Source organism: Megalopta genalis, chromosome 11 (genome assembly GCF_051020955.1).
Source record: "Megalopta genalis isolate 19385.01 chromosome 11, iyMegGena1_principal, whole genome shotgun sequence".
Classification (NCBI taxonomy): Eukaryota; Metazoa; Arthropoda; class Insecta; order Hymenoptera; family Halictidae; genus Megalopta; species Megalopta genalis.
In genome coordinates, this window is record NC_135023.1 from 11,056,844 (window position 1) to 11,075,526 (window position 18,683).

The 18,683-nt window shown below is 48.9% G+C and overlaps 2 protein-coding genes across 2 annotated transcripts; one reads left to right on the forward strand and one right to left on the reverse strand.

Annotated features, from left to right (window-relative positions):
- Positions 1–4,414: 4,414 nt before the first annotated feature.
- LOC117226072 (uncharacterized) lies at positions 4,415–15,325 on the forward strand. The gene is made up of 4 exons (XM_033480049.2): positions 4,415–5,368; positions 12,390–12,567; positions 12,657–12,744; positions 13,793–15,325. The coding sequence occupies exons 1-4, from the start codon at positions 5,257–5,259 to the stop codon at positions 14,378–14,380; spliced, it is 966 nt and encodes a 321-aa protein (XP_033335940.1). The 5' UTR covers positions 4,415–5,256; the 3' UTR covers positions 14,381–15,325.
- iPLA2-VIA (calcium-independent phospholipase A2 VIA) lies at positions 14,725–18,650 on the reverse strand. The gene is made up of 3 exons (XM_033480050.2): positions 17,954–18,650; positions 17,792–17,882; positions 14,725–17,715 (listed from the first exon to the last, which is right to left on the reverse strand). Exons 1-3 carry the CDS (start codon positions 18,172–18,174, stop codon positions 15,658–15,660), a joined length of 2,370 nt encoding a protein of 789 aa, XP_033335941.2. The 5' UTR covers positions 18,175–18,650; the 3' UTR covers positions 14,725–15,657.
- Between the last annotated feature and the right edge of the window lie 33 nt (positions 18,651–18,683).

The window sequence follows — 18,683 nt, forward strand, 5'->3', positions numbered from 1 at the left end:
AGCCATGTTTTTAAACGTGTTCAAACGCAAACCCTTAAAATTTAAGAGGGTATATATTTAATATATAGACCTAAAAACAAAGTGACTTATGCCGCTTTCAAAATAAACGGCTCAAATGTCAGAGATCGTTTTTTGCATCGTCGCTCGACGAATTGATTCGAGCACGTTTCTGAGATTCGTGTTTTTTTGGGGGCAAGATCGTAATTCATTGTTGAGCCACCGTTGTTAGACCGTGGATTTTTATGCAAAATTGAGATTGACTGCGCGAATTGCGAGATACGGGTGCTACGTGGGAGATTTTTAGTTTAATCGGTTTAATCGTTTTATTGATTTGCAATCGAAGCAATTGCGATCTTCGAGCTTTTGTATGTTTTCGTTGTTTTGTATTCGATCTGTTCATTTGTCTGCTTGTTGCTGTTATTTATTAGCTGTATTAATGATAATTGTAGCTTATAAGCTATGTGTATTGCTCGTTGCTGTTATTTATAAGCTGTGTTAATAATAATAGTAGCTTATAAGCTATATATATTGCTCGTTGCTGTTATTTATAAGCTGTATTAATAATAATAATAGCTTATAAACTATATATACATTCCTGCAGTATGAATAACAATAGTAGCTTATAAGCTATATATATTGCTCGTTGCTGTTATTTATAAGCTATATTAGTAATAATAGTAGCTTATAAACTATACATACATTGCTCGTTGCTATTATTTATTGAAAATTAATACAGTTAATTTTCTCTAATTTTCCTTCAGCTTCTAAACAAAAATGGAGAGTTTTTGAAGAGCAGGTGCAATTATACGAGCCTCGCAGTTCGTTTTCATTGTTGTTGACCAACTAGGTACATCGTATCTACTCTTCCAAAAAATTGTCCAATTTTTCTTGACTATCATTCCTATTTTTTAACGATAATTGGAATGTATTTACTGTGGTTTGAACATAGCACAGCAGTGTATCGTGTATGCGTCATACAATCATATTAACATCCCGCAATTGACTTCGAATTTTTCGTAGAAAAAACTGCGTGTAAAAACCGAGTATAGCAAATTCTCCCTAATTCACCTTCAGCTTGCAGACGAAAATGGACAATTTGTAAAGAATAGATACGATTATTAAAAGCCTCGCGGCTCACTTTTATAGCCACCTATTATCAACAATTATAAAAACGAGCCACAAAGCTCCTCTCCTCAAATTGTCCATTTTTATTTACAAGGAAAATCAGCTAGAACGTACTGCACTCATTTCTACATCTTCTCCAACAATTTTCAGCAACGCTCGACGGTGCCGCAACGGATCCCCGTCTTCGCTGCGCCGTCGACAAAAATTTCTTGTAAAATCTTTCGAACGGCCGAGCTTGAAATACCGCGAACATCTCGGTCGCACGAGCGAGGGGATAAAAACGGCATCGTGCTCCGAAACGCGTCGAAGTAGGTACTTTTCCAAATGGCAGGCCGCCAAGAAATCGCGTGAATTTTCGATCGCGACCGCCTCTCCTCCACGTTCGATCCCCCGCCGGCTATCGCTCCCTTCCAGGGCTCCCTCCCCCGTATCACTTATTTCGGAGCGGTTTCTCCTCGCGGCGACAAGAGTTTCCATGGCTACGATATCCTCTGGGAGTAGGACCAATCGGGTTCCTCCTCGCTCCACCTATCTCTCCTCTCCTTTCTCCGCCGCGGCCCCGTCCCGGTTCCACCCGGTCGTTCTCTCTGCCTCGCTCCCACGCAGGAGCGCCTATTGGCCGGCCGGTCGTTGGCAATTACGACGTCATCAAGGAGGAGCGTGCAATTTTCCTGGCGATGCACCAAGTCGGCCCGCCGTCGATGGTTGCACCGTGCAGCTTGCACTCGTCCACGGGGTCCCGGGGCGACCGGCGTTGCGGCCGACCGATTCTCGATCGTTCGAGACGTCGGGACGACGAGTTCGACGTCGAGAGATCGTCGGAGTCGTCGCAGACCGTTGCAACAGCTGCAGCGTTGCAGCTTCTTCCCGTCGAATTATCGAATCGAAAGAGTTATTAAAACTTCCGAGTCGGTTAAAAGTCAATCTCAGCAGCTAAAAAAGGCCCCTTCGCTTCAAAAATCGTCGCTTTCCAGGCGGAGATCTTCTCACAGAATCTCGACGTAAAAAGCTCTCAGACTCGAAATTACATTTGTAAGTTACATATCGAAGAAACGGACGCGGCGACGCGATGAAAAATCGAACGCCTCGTCGAGAAGAAAGCCACAGCTCCGACGTTGTCGCGTCCGAACGATCGTTTCCACTGCAATTTCGCGTCCGTTGACGAAGGTGAAGGGTTCTTGGGCAGCGACCGAGTCGACGTTAGGCCGACTTAGAGCACCGAAACGGTCTTAGGTTTGGTGGCTCGGGGACTCGTGCGCGGGGATGATACGGAGCTTACGCAGTACGCGATGACACGAAGCCGGCTCGATGACAGTGCAGAATGTCCCGTAGCTCGTGTCACCGTTGGGGGTCCGTGGAGTTGCGGTGCCCGCCACCCGGGGGGCTACATGTGTCGGGCACCCAGTCGGCCCCCTGGTCCTCTCGTCGACGATCCTTTCAAGTGTCCGACAGAGCGGGACTCTCGGGGCCCGCCGGGAATTACTGAAATCATTATCCGATATCCGCGGCGGCGGCGGTGCCCGTGGTCCGTATCCAGGCCCGCGTATCCGCCGCGGGGACCGTCGTTTTGCCGTGGGTGTCCCCGCGCGACCGCCGACAAGCGAGCAGCTGCGGCACACTTCGTGCGAGCGGGCCGAGGCGGAGCGCCGAGGAGGAGCGGCGAGAACGTTCTCGGACGCCGGTTAACCCTGAACGAGCGACGACGATAGAGAAGAAGAATCCTTGTTCCGGTTTGTTTGGGCTCGGCCCGAAACGGACGCGAGATACGCGGCCGGTGTCCTTTTTCAGGGAAACCGGCGGCCACGCGTTTCCCGAACGTCCCTGAAAACTGGGCGCGTTCTCCTTCGCGCGGTGTATACCGGGAGCGATCCGGAGCCGAACATATTGCCGCCACGTGCGCGTCCGGGATGTTTATCCCAGGAAGAGCAAAATTCCGGCTTGCTGAAATCAATATTATTGTTCGCGGCCGGCTAAATCCGTGATCGCGGGCGAGCGCGGGGGCGGGTAATGGCGCGCTGCGGCCGCGTTGCACCGGGGCGCGGGGGAGAAACGGGATCGGGAGCGCAAAGGGGGCGCGGGTTGCGGCGATCGGTGGGCAACGGGGATGCTCGGGGGATGGGACAGATGGGACGAAAGCCTCGCCCACGCGTCCGTCGACGTTTTCGCGGCGGATCCGCGCCGCTTCGGCTCTGCCGTCGAGAGCCAGCCGATCGCGTCGCGACGGAATCTCGCGGCGGGGCTCGCTCGGCGTTTCTCCGCGCGAGATAGGCTCGGCGACGACACCCGGATAAAAACGTTAGGCGATCCGTAATCCGTCCGAGTGTCTCGAGCGTTTCCGAGAGAGGCCGGGCGCGCGCGCGCGCGGTTTTACGCTCGCGATCGCGCCGCGAGTTAATCCTGCGAAGTGCGGAGTCCCGGGATGGCTAACCCCTTTGATCTCGCACAAAAGCCGCCACACGGCATTGACCGTGGTTTATATACGCTCATGTATGGGCCACTGTCTCTGGCAGCTCGGTCATTCATTAAATTCGTTGTATAATTAGGCTCGGCAGAAAGGACGGGACTGTCAACCCGCGGGATCCGTGTGCAGCGGCGCGCGGCCACCAGCGAAAGGGGAGCCGCCGCCCTCCGACAACTCGCCCTTGGATTTATGCACCGTACGACGCTCTTCTTGCTCTGTTTCTCGGTCCGCCCGCCACTCCCCCCGCGGCCCGGGCTTCCCGTTCCACCCCCACGATGTCGTCGAACGCGCAAAATCGCGCACCGAGACTGTCGATCTAATTATAAAGCGGCCGGGAACGGGAATCCTCGCGGCGTCACGGTCACCGGCGACACCCGGTCCTTTGGTTTTTCGATTCCCCCCACGCGCCACCCGCTCCACCCCCTCGGGGCCAGATAATACAATCTAATCGCGTTCACCGACGAGCCTGTTTGCTAGGATCAAATAATCGCGGCGAGAGCCGGGCCCGAGATAATCACGATTAATAGATTCCCGCGGCGCGGAACGCTCCGACGAATTCCACGGCGCGCGTCTCGCGCGAATCTCTCCGTTTCGAAGCCCGGCGCGGAGAGCAGCTCGGCCACCGGTAGAACGAGACGTATCGTATAGGCAGGATCGGTGGTGCCGAAGGATGCGGGAAGAGTAGGTCTCGCGACGGTGTAGAAAAAGGAAGAAGATCCTAGGTGGTGGCTCCCCACCAGGGGGACAGAGGTGGTCCACGGAACCGCCTCCGCGATCTGCCATCCAACGTTTGGAGCGTGTGCCAGACGTGTGCTCGCCGTTTCTGCCGTTTCTGCTTTCGTGGACCAACCTGTGTGCCTGGTCCCCGAACGAACCTCCACAGCGACACCGGGACGCGCGTCCGTGTCTCTCTTCTGTTCTCTAGTCTTCGCGTCAGTCAGTCAGTCAGTCAGCCATCGGAGTCTCCTTGATCCGCGCGCACGCCGCGGTCTTCTCTCCGGCGAACGGTGCCTCGGGGATCCTCTCTCTGTCTCTATCTCTCTATCTCTCTATTTCTTTCTCTCGCGATCGGAGCCGTCGATCTCCTCGCTCGTCGATTTAATTGTTCGTCGGTCGCCGGGACGAAAGGTGCGCGCGCGCGTTCTCTCGCCTCTGGTCCACGGATCCTCGAGCAGCCGGTCACCTGGGATCGAAACGAGCCGTGGAGACACGGCCGGTGGTGATAGCGCTTTTCTGGAGATTCGAGCGGATCGCGCGCGGAAGATCGAGACACGGACAAAAGGGGCGAGAAGAGAGCGACGGAAGTCGATGCGACGAAGATACGGGTTCTCGTCGACAAGAGACAACCGGAGGGCCACCCCCGGCCGTCGATAAATTACGCGGCCGTCGAGATAACCCCGCCAGCTAATTGTCGACCCCGTCCGTCCCGATTCTTTACGATGCGCGGCCCGAGCTTCACGTGAAGAAGGAAGAAGTCCGCGATAAAGAAGCCAACGATAAGCAACTCGGAGGCCGTTTCGCCGAAATCCTCGGCCGGATCCGGATCGCCCTTAGGCTGTTCCGAGGGAGACGTGTCGCCCCCGGGGGTTCGGCGACGGGGAACACGTTCGTTGTCCGCGTCGCGAATGCGGAGAACGACAGATAAGTGATCGACGAGAGGATACGAAGAGATGGAGCCGCACCGCGATAACGCGTCCTCGGCGACGGAGACGAAAGCCGGCACGTCCACCGGGGAAACCTGCGGCAGCTCGTTGGACGACGCCGTTGGCAAGCTGCTACAAGGTTTTTATTTAAAAGGAGTTTATTACTGTATTCGCGGAAGCTGACGCGACAGTTTTCTGACGGTGGCGATGAGTTCTTCGCAAGCTTTTTCTCTTTCGTCTCGGTTCTTCTGCTTCTCGCGGCGATATCGCGCGACTGTTCGAGCTCGTTGCGACGTCTTCGTCGCGGAACGATTCGTTGAATTTGTCGATTGGTAATTGAAACGGTAAATTTAGATTTTGTTGGTAACAACTAGACGGCGGAATGCGAAGCAGGAAAATCATCGGTGGATTTTTTGACAATAGAACTACCGAACCGATCGAAATGACTGGTCTCCGAGTTTTTGTTTCACATTTCCTGACGTTCTAAAAATGTTTCTGCGATAAATTGTGTTTGGGCGATCTTTTAAATTCAAGCATTTATTATGATATGATACAAATGATACGAAGTTTAAGTAAATCTAATATTGTCATTATTATAGAGCAACGTATAATACATTATTTTGATCGTGTATAACAGTAGATTTACGGAACCCGTGAAAATGACGGGTCACTAATTTTTTAATCTACGATTATTCATATCGTACAGATACATTTACGAGTTATTTATTCAATTTATATGTTACTTATGAATGTACTTATACAAATGTTACGATAACACTAGTTAAAAATCAGACTAAATGTCTTATAACAATAAGACATTACTATGAAACAGCTGTTTTTTGTACTCCGTAAATCTGGTATCGAGGCTCGGTAGTTCTGGTGTCAAGAACCCTGACACGTTATTGTCATCTTACTAAAATTATTGATGCTCGTAGAGCTCGTTTAAAATGACTGTTATCATCGCAAGTCGATCTTCCCCTTCTTAAATACACACTTTAGATGGCTAAATTTATCTTTATTTTTGTATACTATCTATTATAGCTTTTCTTTTATTGCTTCTTTCTCGTTTCTTTATTTCTTTTAATTTGCTACTTGCGCGACTACATGTTGCACCCTCGTGATACAGGAACTCGCTGCCATTGCTCAAATGAATATTATTATTATTAATATTATTTTTATTATTGAAGCAAAGAGCAACCTTTCATTTAATTTCGATTTCTCGCAATCGTCGCATAAACTTTTTATTTCGCACAAATATCCAGTAATAACGATCGCGTTACACAAAAACAAGGTTCAGGGCTGTTTTAACCCATTATCCGCCGATATCCCATTTTTGGGACACTTTCTCAAATTTTTTTCCTTTTAAAAACTGCAACTTCTAAATTAAATACAGGCATTAAAAGTAGTGAGAACATATCACGTGCTCCATGAAAGTATTAAGAATTCCCGCTATTTCGTTTTAAATCATTGAAAACTTAAGGTTTAATCTAGTAATCTCAATTTATTTCCTTTATGTATTTTTGAATCGCGACGAGTAATGGGTTAAAACCTGGCTCGAAGCCGAAGACTAACCCTTCGCACTCGGAACAGATTGAGATTTCGTTATACGGTGCCGAATTGAAAGAAAAATCATTATGCTGCTCGCAAAATTTTAAAGGAATCGACGAATAAAAGATTTTCTGTCTTTATTTATGCATTTCACGCGATTACCTCACAACACGAAGCAAAATAATAACTAAAAAGAGATGATATTTTGGCAAGAATACAGTAATTTCTCCCTAATTCGCGCTCAGATTGCGCAGAAAAGTGGACAATTTTTCGTTAAATATAAAAACGAGACACAAGGCTCGAACAATCGCATCTCCTCTCCCCAAATTTCTCTCTTCTCCCCACTCTGGTCGCAATCTGATCGCGAATTAGGGAGAAATGATTGTACATTGCGTCGTCGTATCGGCGGCGTCCGAGTGCAAAGGGTTGAAAGCTCGGACTGGCATAAATCCCGACGCGATCGAACGTCGCGTCGTCGCCGGAAACGTCGCGGAGACAAACCTGTTCCCAAATTTCTCGTTCTCACCTCGCCGAACATTATCCAAAACCATAGCAAACCGCCGCGAAAACGACTCCCGACAAATTCCGGATTTGTGGAAAACGCAAAACGAAGAGTCGTCAAGTTGGCAGCGGGCCGTCCTTCCGTAAGAATCCGCTGTGCTCGACGCGGGATATTTCAGTCTTATGGGAATCGATCGAGCAAAACGAGGCGGATGAGCACGGCTCATATGCATCGGGGTCCGTGTTCCCGCCGCGGCGTCGGTCTCGTTTCCTCGGGGATGCTGGCGGGTGTCTTCATCGAGTCGTTTAGAGAGGACACTTTAATTGGCGCTGAAAGCCGGCTCCGGTGGCCGCGCGCGTTCTCAGATTTATCCTCGCGATACCCGGGGCACGGATGGAAGGAAACGCGGCACAGAATGATGAAGGACCGACGACGACGACGACGGCGACGGAGGAGGAAGAGGGGTCGCCCCGCGCCGGGGACGGTGCGGACCGCGGAAAGACGATTCCGAGGAAGATTCGAAGGGTGACAGGTGCTGCGAGCGGAGCGAGACCGCTGAACGCTTGCCACCGACGCTAATTATGCTAGTACGAAATTAAATCGGAGACATCGGCTCGGCTCGCGAAACATGGCGGAAGGTGGAGCCAAGAGGGCAACGGGTGCTGGGCGTGATTTCGGGCGACGCGTCGTCCTCCGGCTCTCTCCTTCCGAAAAACGGAGATCGTAACAGCGTCGCCTCCGTTCGGGGACCGAAAACCGAGCGGAAGATCGCGAGATCCGTGTTTGCCTCGATCGCCGATTATTCGGTCGCGGAGGCTTCGATCGGCGGGAAAAGGGGCGGCGGAGATCGACGGGTCTGGCACGTGGCGAGAACGCGCTGATCGACGGCGGAAGGTGTCGATGCGTTGAACGGGTGTGCCCCCCTCGTTAACGAGACGGACGGGCCCGCGGCGGACTGTCGGTTTTGTAAAGGAGTTAATGTAGCAAGCGTCGACGACAGGTCGGCATTGACGAGCCGGGATGCCGAGACACACCGGTTCATTCAACGGGCCACAACCCCTTATTGTGTGGCGCGGTCGCGATCTTCCCTGAGCGGCCGTTCACGCGGCGGAAAAGAGTGTCCGGGTTCTCTCGGCCGACCCGATCTCTCATATCTCGCCAAATTAATCAATCGGTCGTTAGCACGCGCTCTAGAACGACGGACGAACCGAGCAGGGCGATCAACGAATCGGACGTGTCGACGCGACGACGACGACGACGACGACGACGCTCTCTCGAGCGACGAGATCAGAGGCCAGAAGAAAGAATCGACAGCGCGCGTTTTTCACGCGGGAGGAGGACGTCCTTCTTTTTTTTTACGCGTCCCCTTTTCGGGTTCTACCACGAATCACGCGACGGTTCGGCCACCGTTCGCGCGAAACTTTTTCTATTCCCGTCGCTTTTTAGGGTGCTGCGAGAGCCCTTCCGCGTTTCCACGGAAAATATTCTGGCGTGGACCTCCAGCGGCCGTGAAAGGAGCCGACAGAGGGGCCGCGTCGTTGAACCGTGTCCCTGCGGTAATTAGCTCCTACCGAAATCCAGCGGGGCCCTCGCCGGGGTACGCTCCTGCGGTGACATTTCGACCCACGTGCGCCGTTCCTCCCTCTTAACGATCACCGATGCGACAATTAGAAGCAGAAACGTGCGCACACTGAGAAACGATCTTCCATACGGTCTCTTCCTCGTTTCTCCTCTCTCTCTCTTTCGCGCGCGCGCTCTCTCTCTTTCTCGGTCTCTCTTCCTTTTTCGCGTTTTTTGTAGCCAACCTTGGAATCCCCGGGGACTTTAGTGAGCGTCGCACATAAAATAGATTTATACGCTCGGACTCGTTTTAAGGAGAAGCGACTTTATTACCCGGCGTCACCGCGGGCTCGTTTCCCACGACGAAACACGCTGTTCCTGGCACGAGTTTTTACGTCGAGGCACGCGAAATATTTCAGAAAGGAAACCAACGGATCGAACGCGTTCGTCGAACGGCGATGGCGAGTGAATGCGCGACGTCGATATATGGTCTCCGTTTGTATTAAACGATGCGTTCTTTAACCTTTTAGGTACGGCCGAATTCTGCGCGAGGCTATTTCTCTGGACGGCAGAGTCTGACATGTACTGTACAGAGTGTCTGTATATTGTTAAGATACAGTTATATTGTTAACAGTTATATTGTTAAGATAAGTCTGTATATTGTAAACCGATGTGAAGACAAAAGAAGTGGGAAACAATGCATATGAAGTCGATTATTTGGTTCAAAAGATGACCGAATGAGCTACTGGAGTAAGCCACTATAGTGATGCGTCGTTCAGAGAGACGACATCCGCGAAAGCCACTATAGTGGCGCGTCGTTCAGAGAGACGACATCCGCGAAAGCCACTATGGTGGCGCGTCGTTCAGAGAGATGACATCCGCGAAAGCCACTATGGTGGCGCGTCGTTCGGAGAGACGACATCCGCGAAAGCCACTATGGTGGCGCGTCGTTCGGAGAAATGACATCCGCGAAAGCCACTATAGTGGCGCGTCGTTCAGAGAGATGACATCCGCGAAAGCCACTATGGTGGCGCGTCGTTCGGAGAGATGACATCCGCGAAAGCCACTATAGTGGCGCGTCGTTCGGAGAGACGACATCCGCGAAAGCCACTATGGTGGCGCGTCGTTCGGAGAGATGACATCCGCGAAAGCCACTATATCGGCGCGTCGTTCAGAGAGATGACATCCGCGAAAGCCACTATAGTGGCGCGTCGTGCCTAAAAGGTTAAGATACTTTGTTTCGAGGCCTTTGAAATGGGTCGATCGTTTTCACGGTCGGATCGCGACTATTGTCCTTTTTTAATGTCATTAATGTTAATTTGAGTTGTTCGGGGTCCGGATGAATAGTCGCAGAGCTGTGCTTTATGCGCGAAGTTGTACGCGGCTTGAGTAATTCGAGATTGGCTTGTCAACTTCAATGCTCCTTTTCGATTTGCTAGGTCAGAACCCTTTAGAATCTGCTTACATTCGTCGAGATTCAATGCGACCGAACCCTTTTTATCGGTCACTTATAATTTGTTGATAATGATAGCAATAATATAAACACATTGGCTGCGGTTAATATTACAATATTTAAAACGAGTTTACATAAACTGTTCACCTCTAAAACATTGATTCGATGAATTCTGTATTAATATTAGCGATTTGGATGCGCCGTGTTCGCAGTCGATATCGTTACTCCGCGATATAAACTATCTCTCGGGTCGTAAAGCCGATCTCGCTGCGCGACGGAGTGGATCGATATCCGTTTAATTAAAAAGGGACAACTGTTTGGTTGATATAGAATGTGCCACTCAACAAGAATGAATAAGATTGTGGCTGAATAAGTGTGAATTGAGCAACTGACAACTGATCGATGAGTGGGGACTAAATGTCGATGAACTGGCGAATGACTACTGGCCTTAAGAAGAATCGATTTCGAGTATTTATACTATTTCGTGGACAGAAGCCTAGAAATTGAGTGGCTAGTGACGCGATGGAAGGGGATGTAAAGGTGACGTAGCACGCAGTGTATCAAGAAACCCTTGGGTGGGCGACCGAAGCGATGCGTGCTCGCGACCCTGTCATAAAAAATGCTGCCGACGAAGGAGCGTATTATTCAATAATGCAGAAATGGCTTTATTGCTAAATAAATTTAGAAATTGCAAGGAAGAAGGCTATGGCTCTACGACATTGAAAGCCTAACGAACGTGACCTTTCGTCGATTGTACATCGTTCGTTGAAGGGCTGTTAATTTGCCTCGTTGAGCCGAAGATTCCCCGTCGATAGATGTTCTTTAGGGGTAGAGGGAAAAGGTGATTCGTCCCGGAGAAGGTTAGGCGGACGCAGCCTGAAAATTCCGTTGAAGGACGGAACAATTAGGTTTTTGTTTACTTTATCGTACAAATGGGTTTTTACCCGTATAAATGAATAAATAAATGAATTTATAGATATATAATTTATATAGAAATTACCTACCTACGTATAATATAGGCCTATATATAATATACATATAATATTATAGCTTTTATAAATATGAGCCTATAATTTATATATTATATATTGGCCTATTTTATGTAGGTAGTATATAATATAGTATATAATATATAATATTATAAGCCTATAAATTTATATATTATATGCCTATAATTTTATATACAATACTATAGGCCAATAATTTATGTACAAGATGATAGGCCAATAATTTATATGCAATACGATAGGCCAATAACTTCTATACAATATTAGGGCCTATAATTTATATACGATATTATAGATCTATAATTTGTATACAATATTATAGGCCTATAATTTACATACAATATTATAGGCCTATAATTTATATAGAATATCATAGGCCTATAATTTACATACAATATTATAAGCCTATAATTTACATACAATATTATAAACCTATAATTTACATACAATATTATAAGTCTATAATTTACATACATATAAGCCTATAATTTACATACAATATTATAAGCCTATAATTTATATATAATATTATAGGCCTATAATTTACACATTATATATATATATAGATAGATAATTTATATATAAATTCATTCATTTATTTCCACTAATAACTTATATATAAATAATTAAATAAACAAACGAACGAACAATCGAGACTTTTCCGCTCGGAAAAGTTTCGCGGCCCGAATAATCTCCCTCGAAGCGGCGGTCCCGTTAAATGGGACCGAGAGGAAGTCGGCGATGGTAATTAGTACTCTCGACGCGCGCCCACGATCCGTCGATAAAGACCACCGTGCTCGAGGAACTATCCACCATTTGCGACTCTCATAGATCGCGGTAAGAAGCAACGCGTTCCGCGGTCTCGGCGGGGTCACCGAAGGATACAGGTGCCGTTTTATCTGGCGGCCCTTCGCGGAGATAGGTCGCCGCGCGACTTCCGGCGAACGCGGCGGCTAGGGGGGATCGGGTTTTTAAAGCGATATCAATCGCACACGGCGACGCGGCTGAGATAGTTCTCCTTTATTTACAAGCGTTACGTTCACGCATCTTGGCGATGGAACTCTATGCAACGACGACGTTCGTTTTACAGGCTACGACTGGACGCTGCTTCCGGTAACGTCCCGCGCCGGGGGCCGAAGAAGCGCGCACGTGAAACGTCCGATGAACGCGTTCATGGTTTGGGCGCAGGCAGCCAGACGAAGGCTGGCCGACCAGTATCCGCAACTGCACAACGCCGAGCTGTCGAAGACCCTGGGAAAACTATGGAGGTTAGAGTGCACTTTATTGTCGTTGTTGGTCCATGGTACAGTTCCTATTGCCGAGAGATCGTTCGGATTGACACGCTCTGCTCCGACAGGATTCTGAGCGACGGCGAGAAGCAGCCGTTCGTCGAGGAGGCAGAGAGGCTGAGGAACGCGCACAAGAAACAGCACCCGCATTACAAGGTGATTATCGGATCGTTGTAATTTCTCCCTAATTCGCGCTCAGATTCAGCGCGGAAAAAATGGACAATTTGGAAAACGGAAATCCGATTGTTCGAGCCTTGCGACCTGTTTTTCTAGCTGTTGACAATCGGTAACGAGAAAAACGAGCCACGAGGCTGTCTCTTCTTCGAAAATCGTCCATTTTTGGGCGCAATCTGAGCGCGAATTAGGCAGAAATGATTGTAAAACATTCCCGAGGCGATCGCGAAAAACGGGGATAAATTGTTTCTCTTTCGGTAACGTTGTTATTGTGTGAAAAATAGCGTGATAACGTTGTGAAAATTGGTCTTGGTGTCTTCGACAACTTCGTACGTCGGCTACGCATTGTTTTCCATAAATTTTTCCATAAAATCCGCGATCTAGTGATTAGGGTGCCCATCGGCGAGTCATAGCGAGAAATCGCGAAGAATAGCGTCGAACATATTTGTTATACTTTTTTTACGTAGAATGCATTAACGCAAGGAAACAATTTTTCACTAAATTTTCCAAGGACTTGGAAAGTCACTTGGAAGGTCACTTCGCAGTCACTTGTAGGTAGTATTCGAATTCCCTTTTTTATACTCTTTCATTGTAGCGACACAAAACTACAGCAATTCCATTTTATAGAATGAAAATAACCCTGACACGACCTTGCAAAATTTAGTACAATTTATCTCAACGCATTCCACGCGAAAGAATGAAAAATACATTCTCTCCTTTTTGCTCCTAACGTCAATTATTCACCTGTTACAATAAATCCTCCCTAATCGACGCTCGGCTTGGAAACAAAAAATTGACAATTTGGGAAGAATTATTCTGACTATTCTAGATTATTCTGATTTCTATAGTCGCCGATTGTCAACGATTATAAAAACGAGCTGCGAGGCTCGAATAATCGTATCTCCTCTTCCCAATTTTCGTGTATTATACAAGCTGATCATCAATTAGGGAGAATTAACCGTGTATCTGACGGACGCTCCGCAAACGCGCCGCGATGTTCGTGCTCGTTCTAAAGCGGCGAACTTTCCAGTATCAGCCCCGTCGGAGGAAACCGAAGCCGGAGGAGCAGATGGGCATCGTGATGCACCATCGGGGACCGTTGTCCTCCCCGGGCACCTCGCTCGACTCCACCAGCTCCTCCGATTGCACGTACCCCCGCCTGTACCCGGACACCAGCCTGAAGACGTACGACCGACCGACCTACCACGAGACCAAGGCCAGCTACGACCTGTCAAGGTCGTCCTGGCCCGGCGACGCGACCAAATACCCCGTGGATCACGAGGGCAAGCCGTACGAGCCGAACGCGAAGTGCTACGAGACGGTGAAGTACCACGAGGTGGCCACGGCGAAGTACCACGAGCCGGTGCCGAAGTACTCGGAGCTGCAGGCGAAGCCCTACGATCTACCCAAGTACCCCGAGACCCTGAAGTACCCCGGGGACGTCACCAGTCCCAGCAAGTCGTACGCGTGCGTCCACAGTCAGTATTATTCCGCGCCAGAAGGGTACGCGATGCACGAGGAGAACGATTACCAAGCCCAGCCGGTCTCCACCCACTCCTTCTACCCGTACATTTCCGCGTCCATGACCCAGCCCCCCTATTACATGGGCCCCCGGTAGATCAACGAAGTTGTTTCGCGAACGGGCCCGTTTCGACGATCCGTGTCCGATCGAAGCCGCGGCCGAAAGTTCGCCCTTTGTAATACTTCTGTCGACGCCGGCCGGTCTCCGAGGCCAAATACTGTGCCCATGGGCAAAGATCGACCCTTTGCGCTCGAAGCACCCCGCTTTAAATCTAGAATAGTTTTGCCGACTTACTACGTTTCGATTCCAAGCGATTCGGCGGAATTTGTGCGCGTCGAATATAATTTATGAATATGATAATATGATTTAACTCGTTTGAGTATAATTTGACGCGTTTAAATATAATTTAACAGATTGAAATATAATTTAACAGACTGAAATATAATTTAACATATTGAAATATAATTCAACAGATTTAAATATAATTCAACAGATTTAAATATAATTCAACAGATTTAAATATAATTCAACAGATTTAAATATATAATTCAACAGAGATTTAAACACAATTTAACACATCTACATATAAACAGATTTGACAATACAAAAAGCAATTAAAAATTAAAATTAAATAACAATTCTCGGCGACGTCTCAGAGTCACCGCTCGAGCGCAAAGGGTCAAACGGCAGACCTTTATGCGTTTACAGCGTGCACAAATTATTCTGACTTTGCCTATGGAAATGCTTGCCGATAGCGAAGGATCGATAGAACGTTGTTTGCTAAAAAATTGTTGAGTCGATCGCCAATCGCATCGTTCGGGAAACGTTTCGTTCGAACGGCCCGCCCGCCGAAGCCGGATCGAAGGGCCGACGAGGATCTCCGGTTAATCGTAGAACGAGTATGGGGTCTCGGTATAGATTCGTTAGATTGCTTCGTGTTTTCTTTCTGTTCTTTGCTATTTATTATTCGACGTTGAACTCTTTGAAAAACGAATAAATAAATCATTCTAAAGTCTTGAATCAAATGAGAACAACAGGAAATCTCTGTACACTGTGTATAATATATGTATTCTATCACGTGCATGTACCATCCCCCCCGCCCCCCTCCGAACCATAACTGGATGAGCGCCGAAACAATAAATAGAAAAATGTACGAAAAATTGTGCGCGATCATCGAAGCTAAACGATCGGAACGACTCAAGACGGGAAACGCGTTAGGACACTAACGATCAGCGATTCGGGTGCACGATTTGAATCGGGCGCGGGGTGCAATCGTGTGTCTAAGGGGTGAAACACAGATCTAAACGGAACGCGACGATTTGCGCCGCCGCCTCCTCGATTCAAAGGGTGCAGAAACATCTCTATGTATGCGTTTAAATGTCATAGTCCAGCACAGCAGCTAATTCCTTAATTTGATCCCTGTTCGCGTACATGAAAGCTTTCGTGGTCCAGATCATCTCGGCCAGGACCTCGTCGCTCTTCTCGTCCATGTTGATGTCCCGGGCTAGTTGAGGATTGAATCTGTAGTAAGGCACCCCGATCATGGAACACCAATTCCTGGCGCGGTCGACGATCCTGCCGTCGCAGGCTGTTGCCTGATCTACCAGCAGCTCCGCCACGGTGGATAGTCCCATGGCCAATTTGGCGGTGTCCCATAGGGTCTCGGGTCGAAAGATGTCGATTTCTTCCAGCGGACTAGGCGGGACCAGGCCTGTCCCGAGGGACACAACCAGCGACAGAGGAGTGCTGACTCGGTTCATCGCTCTAAGAGCAAGGTTGTACTCGTTGATCTCGGTAATCGCGTCCAAGGTCGGATTGTTCGCGATCAAACCACCGTCCAGGAACTTGCCGAACGCCCGGAAGTAGGACGGCGCGGCGCCGGTTGCTCTAGCGACTTGCCATATCAGCTGCTCGTGAGGCCCGCACGGATCGATGGGCGTGGTGTTTTCCTTAACCTGGAGGAGCGAGGCCGGCGAGTCGTAGTTGCGGAACAAATGAAGCTCCACGGGTCTCGTCTTCGCCAGTACTCCGGTGACCATCACCTTCGGCTTCTTGATGTCCGTCATGACGGTGGTCGATCCCAGGCAGTCCTTCAATACCTTCTCCAAAGCTTCGCTGTGGTAGGGCCGCGTGCCGACGAAGGCTTGCTCCTTGATGCGAAAGTACAGTGCCTGGCACTCGCGCAACGACTTGCCGCTCGCTAATCCTAGGGCCAAAATACCGCCTGTCGAGGTGCCGGCGATCCAGTCGAAGCTCTTCACGATGGGCTTCTGAATGATCTCCTGGATCTCCAGAAGAGTCTGTACGAGGACCAGCCCGCGAATTCCGCCGCCGTCTAGACAGAGTAGCCGGCCGCCTTCGAGCCGAGGATCTTTCTTCGAGGACATGTTGTCCATGCCGTTGATGTGCAGCATCTGGTCCAGGACCGTGCGCGGCACGACAGCGGGCGGTTCCGGGGGCGCGATGCCATTGAAAGCCTCGTTATACTTGCAACCCATTGTGCAGCCGTTCATCTCCGGTGCGCACCGACTGGCCCCAACAGCGTCCAGGATGTACAGGATCTTCTGACCTTCGGTCGTGTCGACTTTCACCAGATGCCTTGGCGTTTCAGATTCCCAGTTCTTTGCGTTGATGTCCGCTCCGAAGCCGATCAGCGACTGGACGATTGCCTCGGTCCCTTCGCGGACTGCTAGATGCAACGGCGTGTCGCCGTTATGGTCCGAGATGTTTACGGAAGCCAGGTGGCTCAGTAGGGCCACCACGCATGGCAGTCGCTTCCTCATCGCCATTATGTGCAGCGCGGTCCGACCGTTGAAGTTCAGAGCGTCGATGTCGCAGTGCGTTTCGATCAGGGCGTTGATCACTTCTCTGCTCTGGGACCAGTGCAGCGGTGTGCCACCGAACTGCATGTCCTCTGTGTGGAGAACGTTGCGCTTGCTGTGCAACAGGTCGCCCACGTACCCTGGACTGGAAGGCTGACCTTCGGTCGCTGGTATATTCACGTCCGCGCCGATCAAGAGCAGCGCTTTCACGCATTCCGGCTTATTGTTCAAACAGGCAACGTGGATCGGCGTGTGCCCATCGCTGTTCCTGCTGTTTAGACTGGAAGGAAGGTGTCCACCGAGAGCTAGAATTATTTCTTTGGTAGAGGTGGCTGCGTAATGGTAGACCGTATTGGCCCTGTGGTCCAGATGCTCCAAGGAACTCTTCGCTTCTATCAGCATCTGAACCGTTCGCAGATTGTTGGTCTCCACTGCTACTTGCAGTGGAGACATTCCGCTCTGTATGTCCCCACTGTTTAATTGGCTATTGACCACGGCGTGATTAAACGCGTTGTGCAGAGTAAAATGCGCTGCCAAATGCGCGAGTGTCCACGTAGGATGTTCTACTAGAACGTCGCACAGTTGCTGTATTTTGAGAACGGTGCACATCTGAACACGAAATGGTAACAATTAGTATACAGCGGAATGTATGTTTCTAATTGAAGTTTGAATTAAAGTTAGTTACCTCTTTACAAATCTGAGTTAGCACCGTAATCTTGTCTTTGTATATAATGAAATGGTTTTCTGCATCCTCTCTGCTTTTTGATCGATACAGACTGGAAGAAATATTTTAATTAATGCATAAAACAGTGCACAATTTATCTCAGGTCAATGATGAACAAAATACCTGTATGCTTGGTGCAATGTTTCCGTGCAAGGCTTGTGAAGCACAATATCATACTTTTCATTCTCTGTTTCCACACCGTACAGCACAATCGCATCTTCGCGACAGAGAATCTGTCGATTGCTGTACCGTTCCGAGTTTACCTCTTGCACTAAATTCGACGGGATAACTTGATTCGCGATGTTACGGAACACGTTGCTGGCTATTGTTCCCAACCAAGCCATTTCGGGTTTCAGTTTATCCACAGGAGAAGATGACAGCAAACAGATTTCCCTCAACTTCACTGCATCACCGTGTTATACACGGTTTGGTTAAATCATTTCTTAAAAACTGTTCCTACGATGTACCGTCGATCATGCAAAAATTCGATTAGGAGAAGTGTTCGGTGTAATAACCTTGGGCAAAAGTGGACACGAAAGCAGTGTCACGGCCAAAATATAAAACAAATACCCGAAGATAATAGTGACACTAGATTTTTCAAGCGTTGCTCGCTTTCTTATTATACGTAGGTAACTGGATGAAATCGCATATGGGATCACGCAGCTGTTGCATAGTAATAATTACAACTGACACAAAGTACAATTCATATTTATATCCGTGTTGAAAGTGCAAATGATTCATAGTTCGTAATGTTTGACATTTTGTTTCTAAGAAAATGTACGGATCGTGACAAGAATTACTTGCGCGATGATGCCTATGCATCTCTTAACGGTAGCTCCATCTGTGGCGAAAC

Coding starts and splice junctions, on each gene's coding strand:
- LOC117226072 (XM_033480049.2), top strand. CDS start 5,257: ATGGAGCCGCACCGCGATAACGCGTCCTCGGCGACGGAGACGAAAGCC. Junction 5,369..12,389: donor CGTTGGCAAGCTGCTACAAG/GTTTTTATTTAA, acceptor TTCGTTTTACAG/GCTACGACTGGACGCTGCTT. Junction 12,745..13,792: donor AACAGCACCCGCATTACAAG/GTGATTATCGGA, acceptor CGAACTTTCCAG/TATCAGCCCCGTCGGAGGAA.
- iPLA2-VIA (XM_033480050.2), bottom strand. CDS start 18,174: ATGGCTTGGTTGGGAACAATAGCCAGCAACGTGTTCCGTAACATCGCG. Junction 17,883..17,953: donor ACATTGCACCAAGCATACAG/GTATTTTGTTCA, acceptor TATTTCTTCCAG/TCTGTATCGATCAAAAAGCA. Junction 17,716..17,791: donor TAACTCAGATTTGTAAAGAG/GTAACTAACTTT, acceptor TTTCGTGTTCAG/ATGTGCACCGTTCTCAAAAT.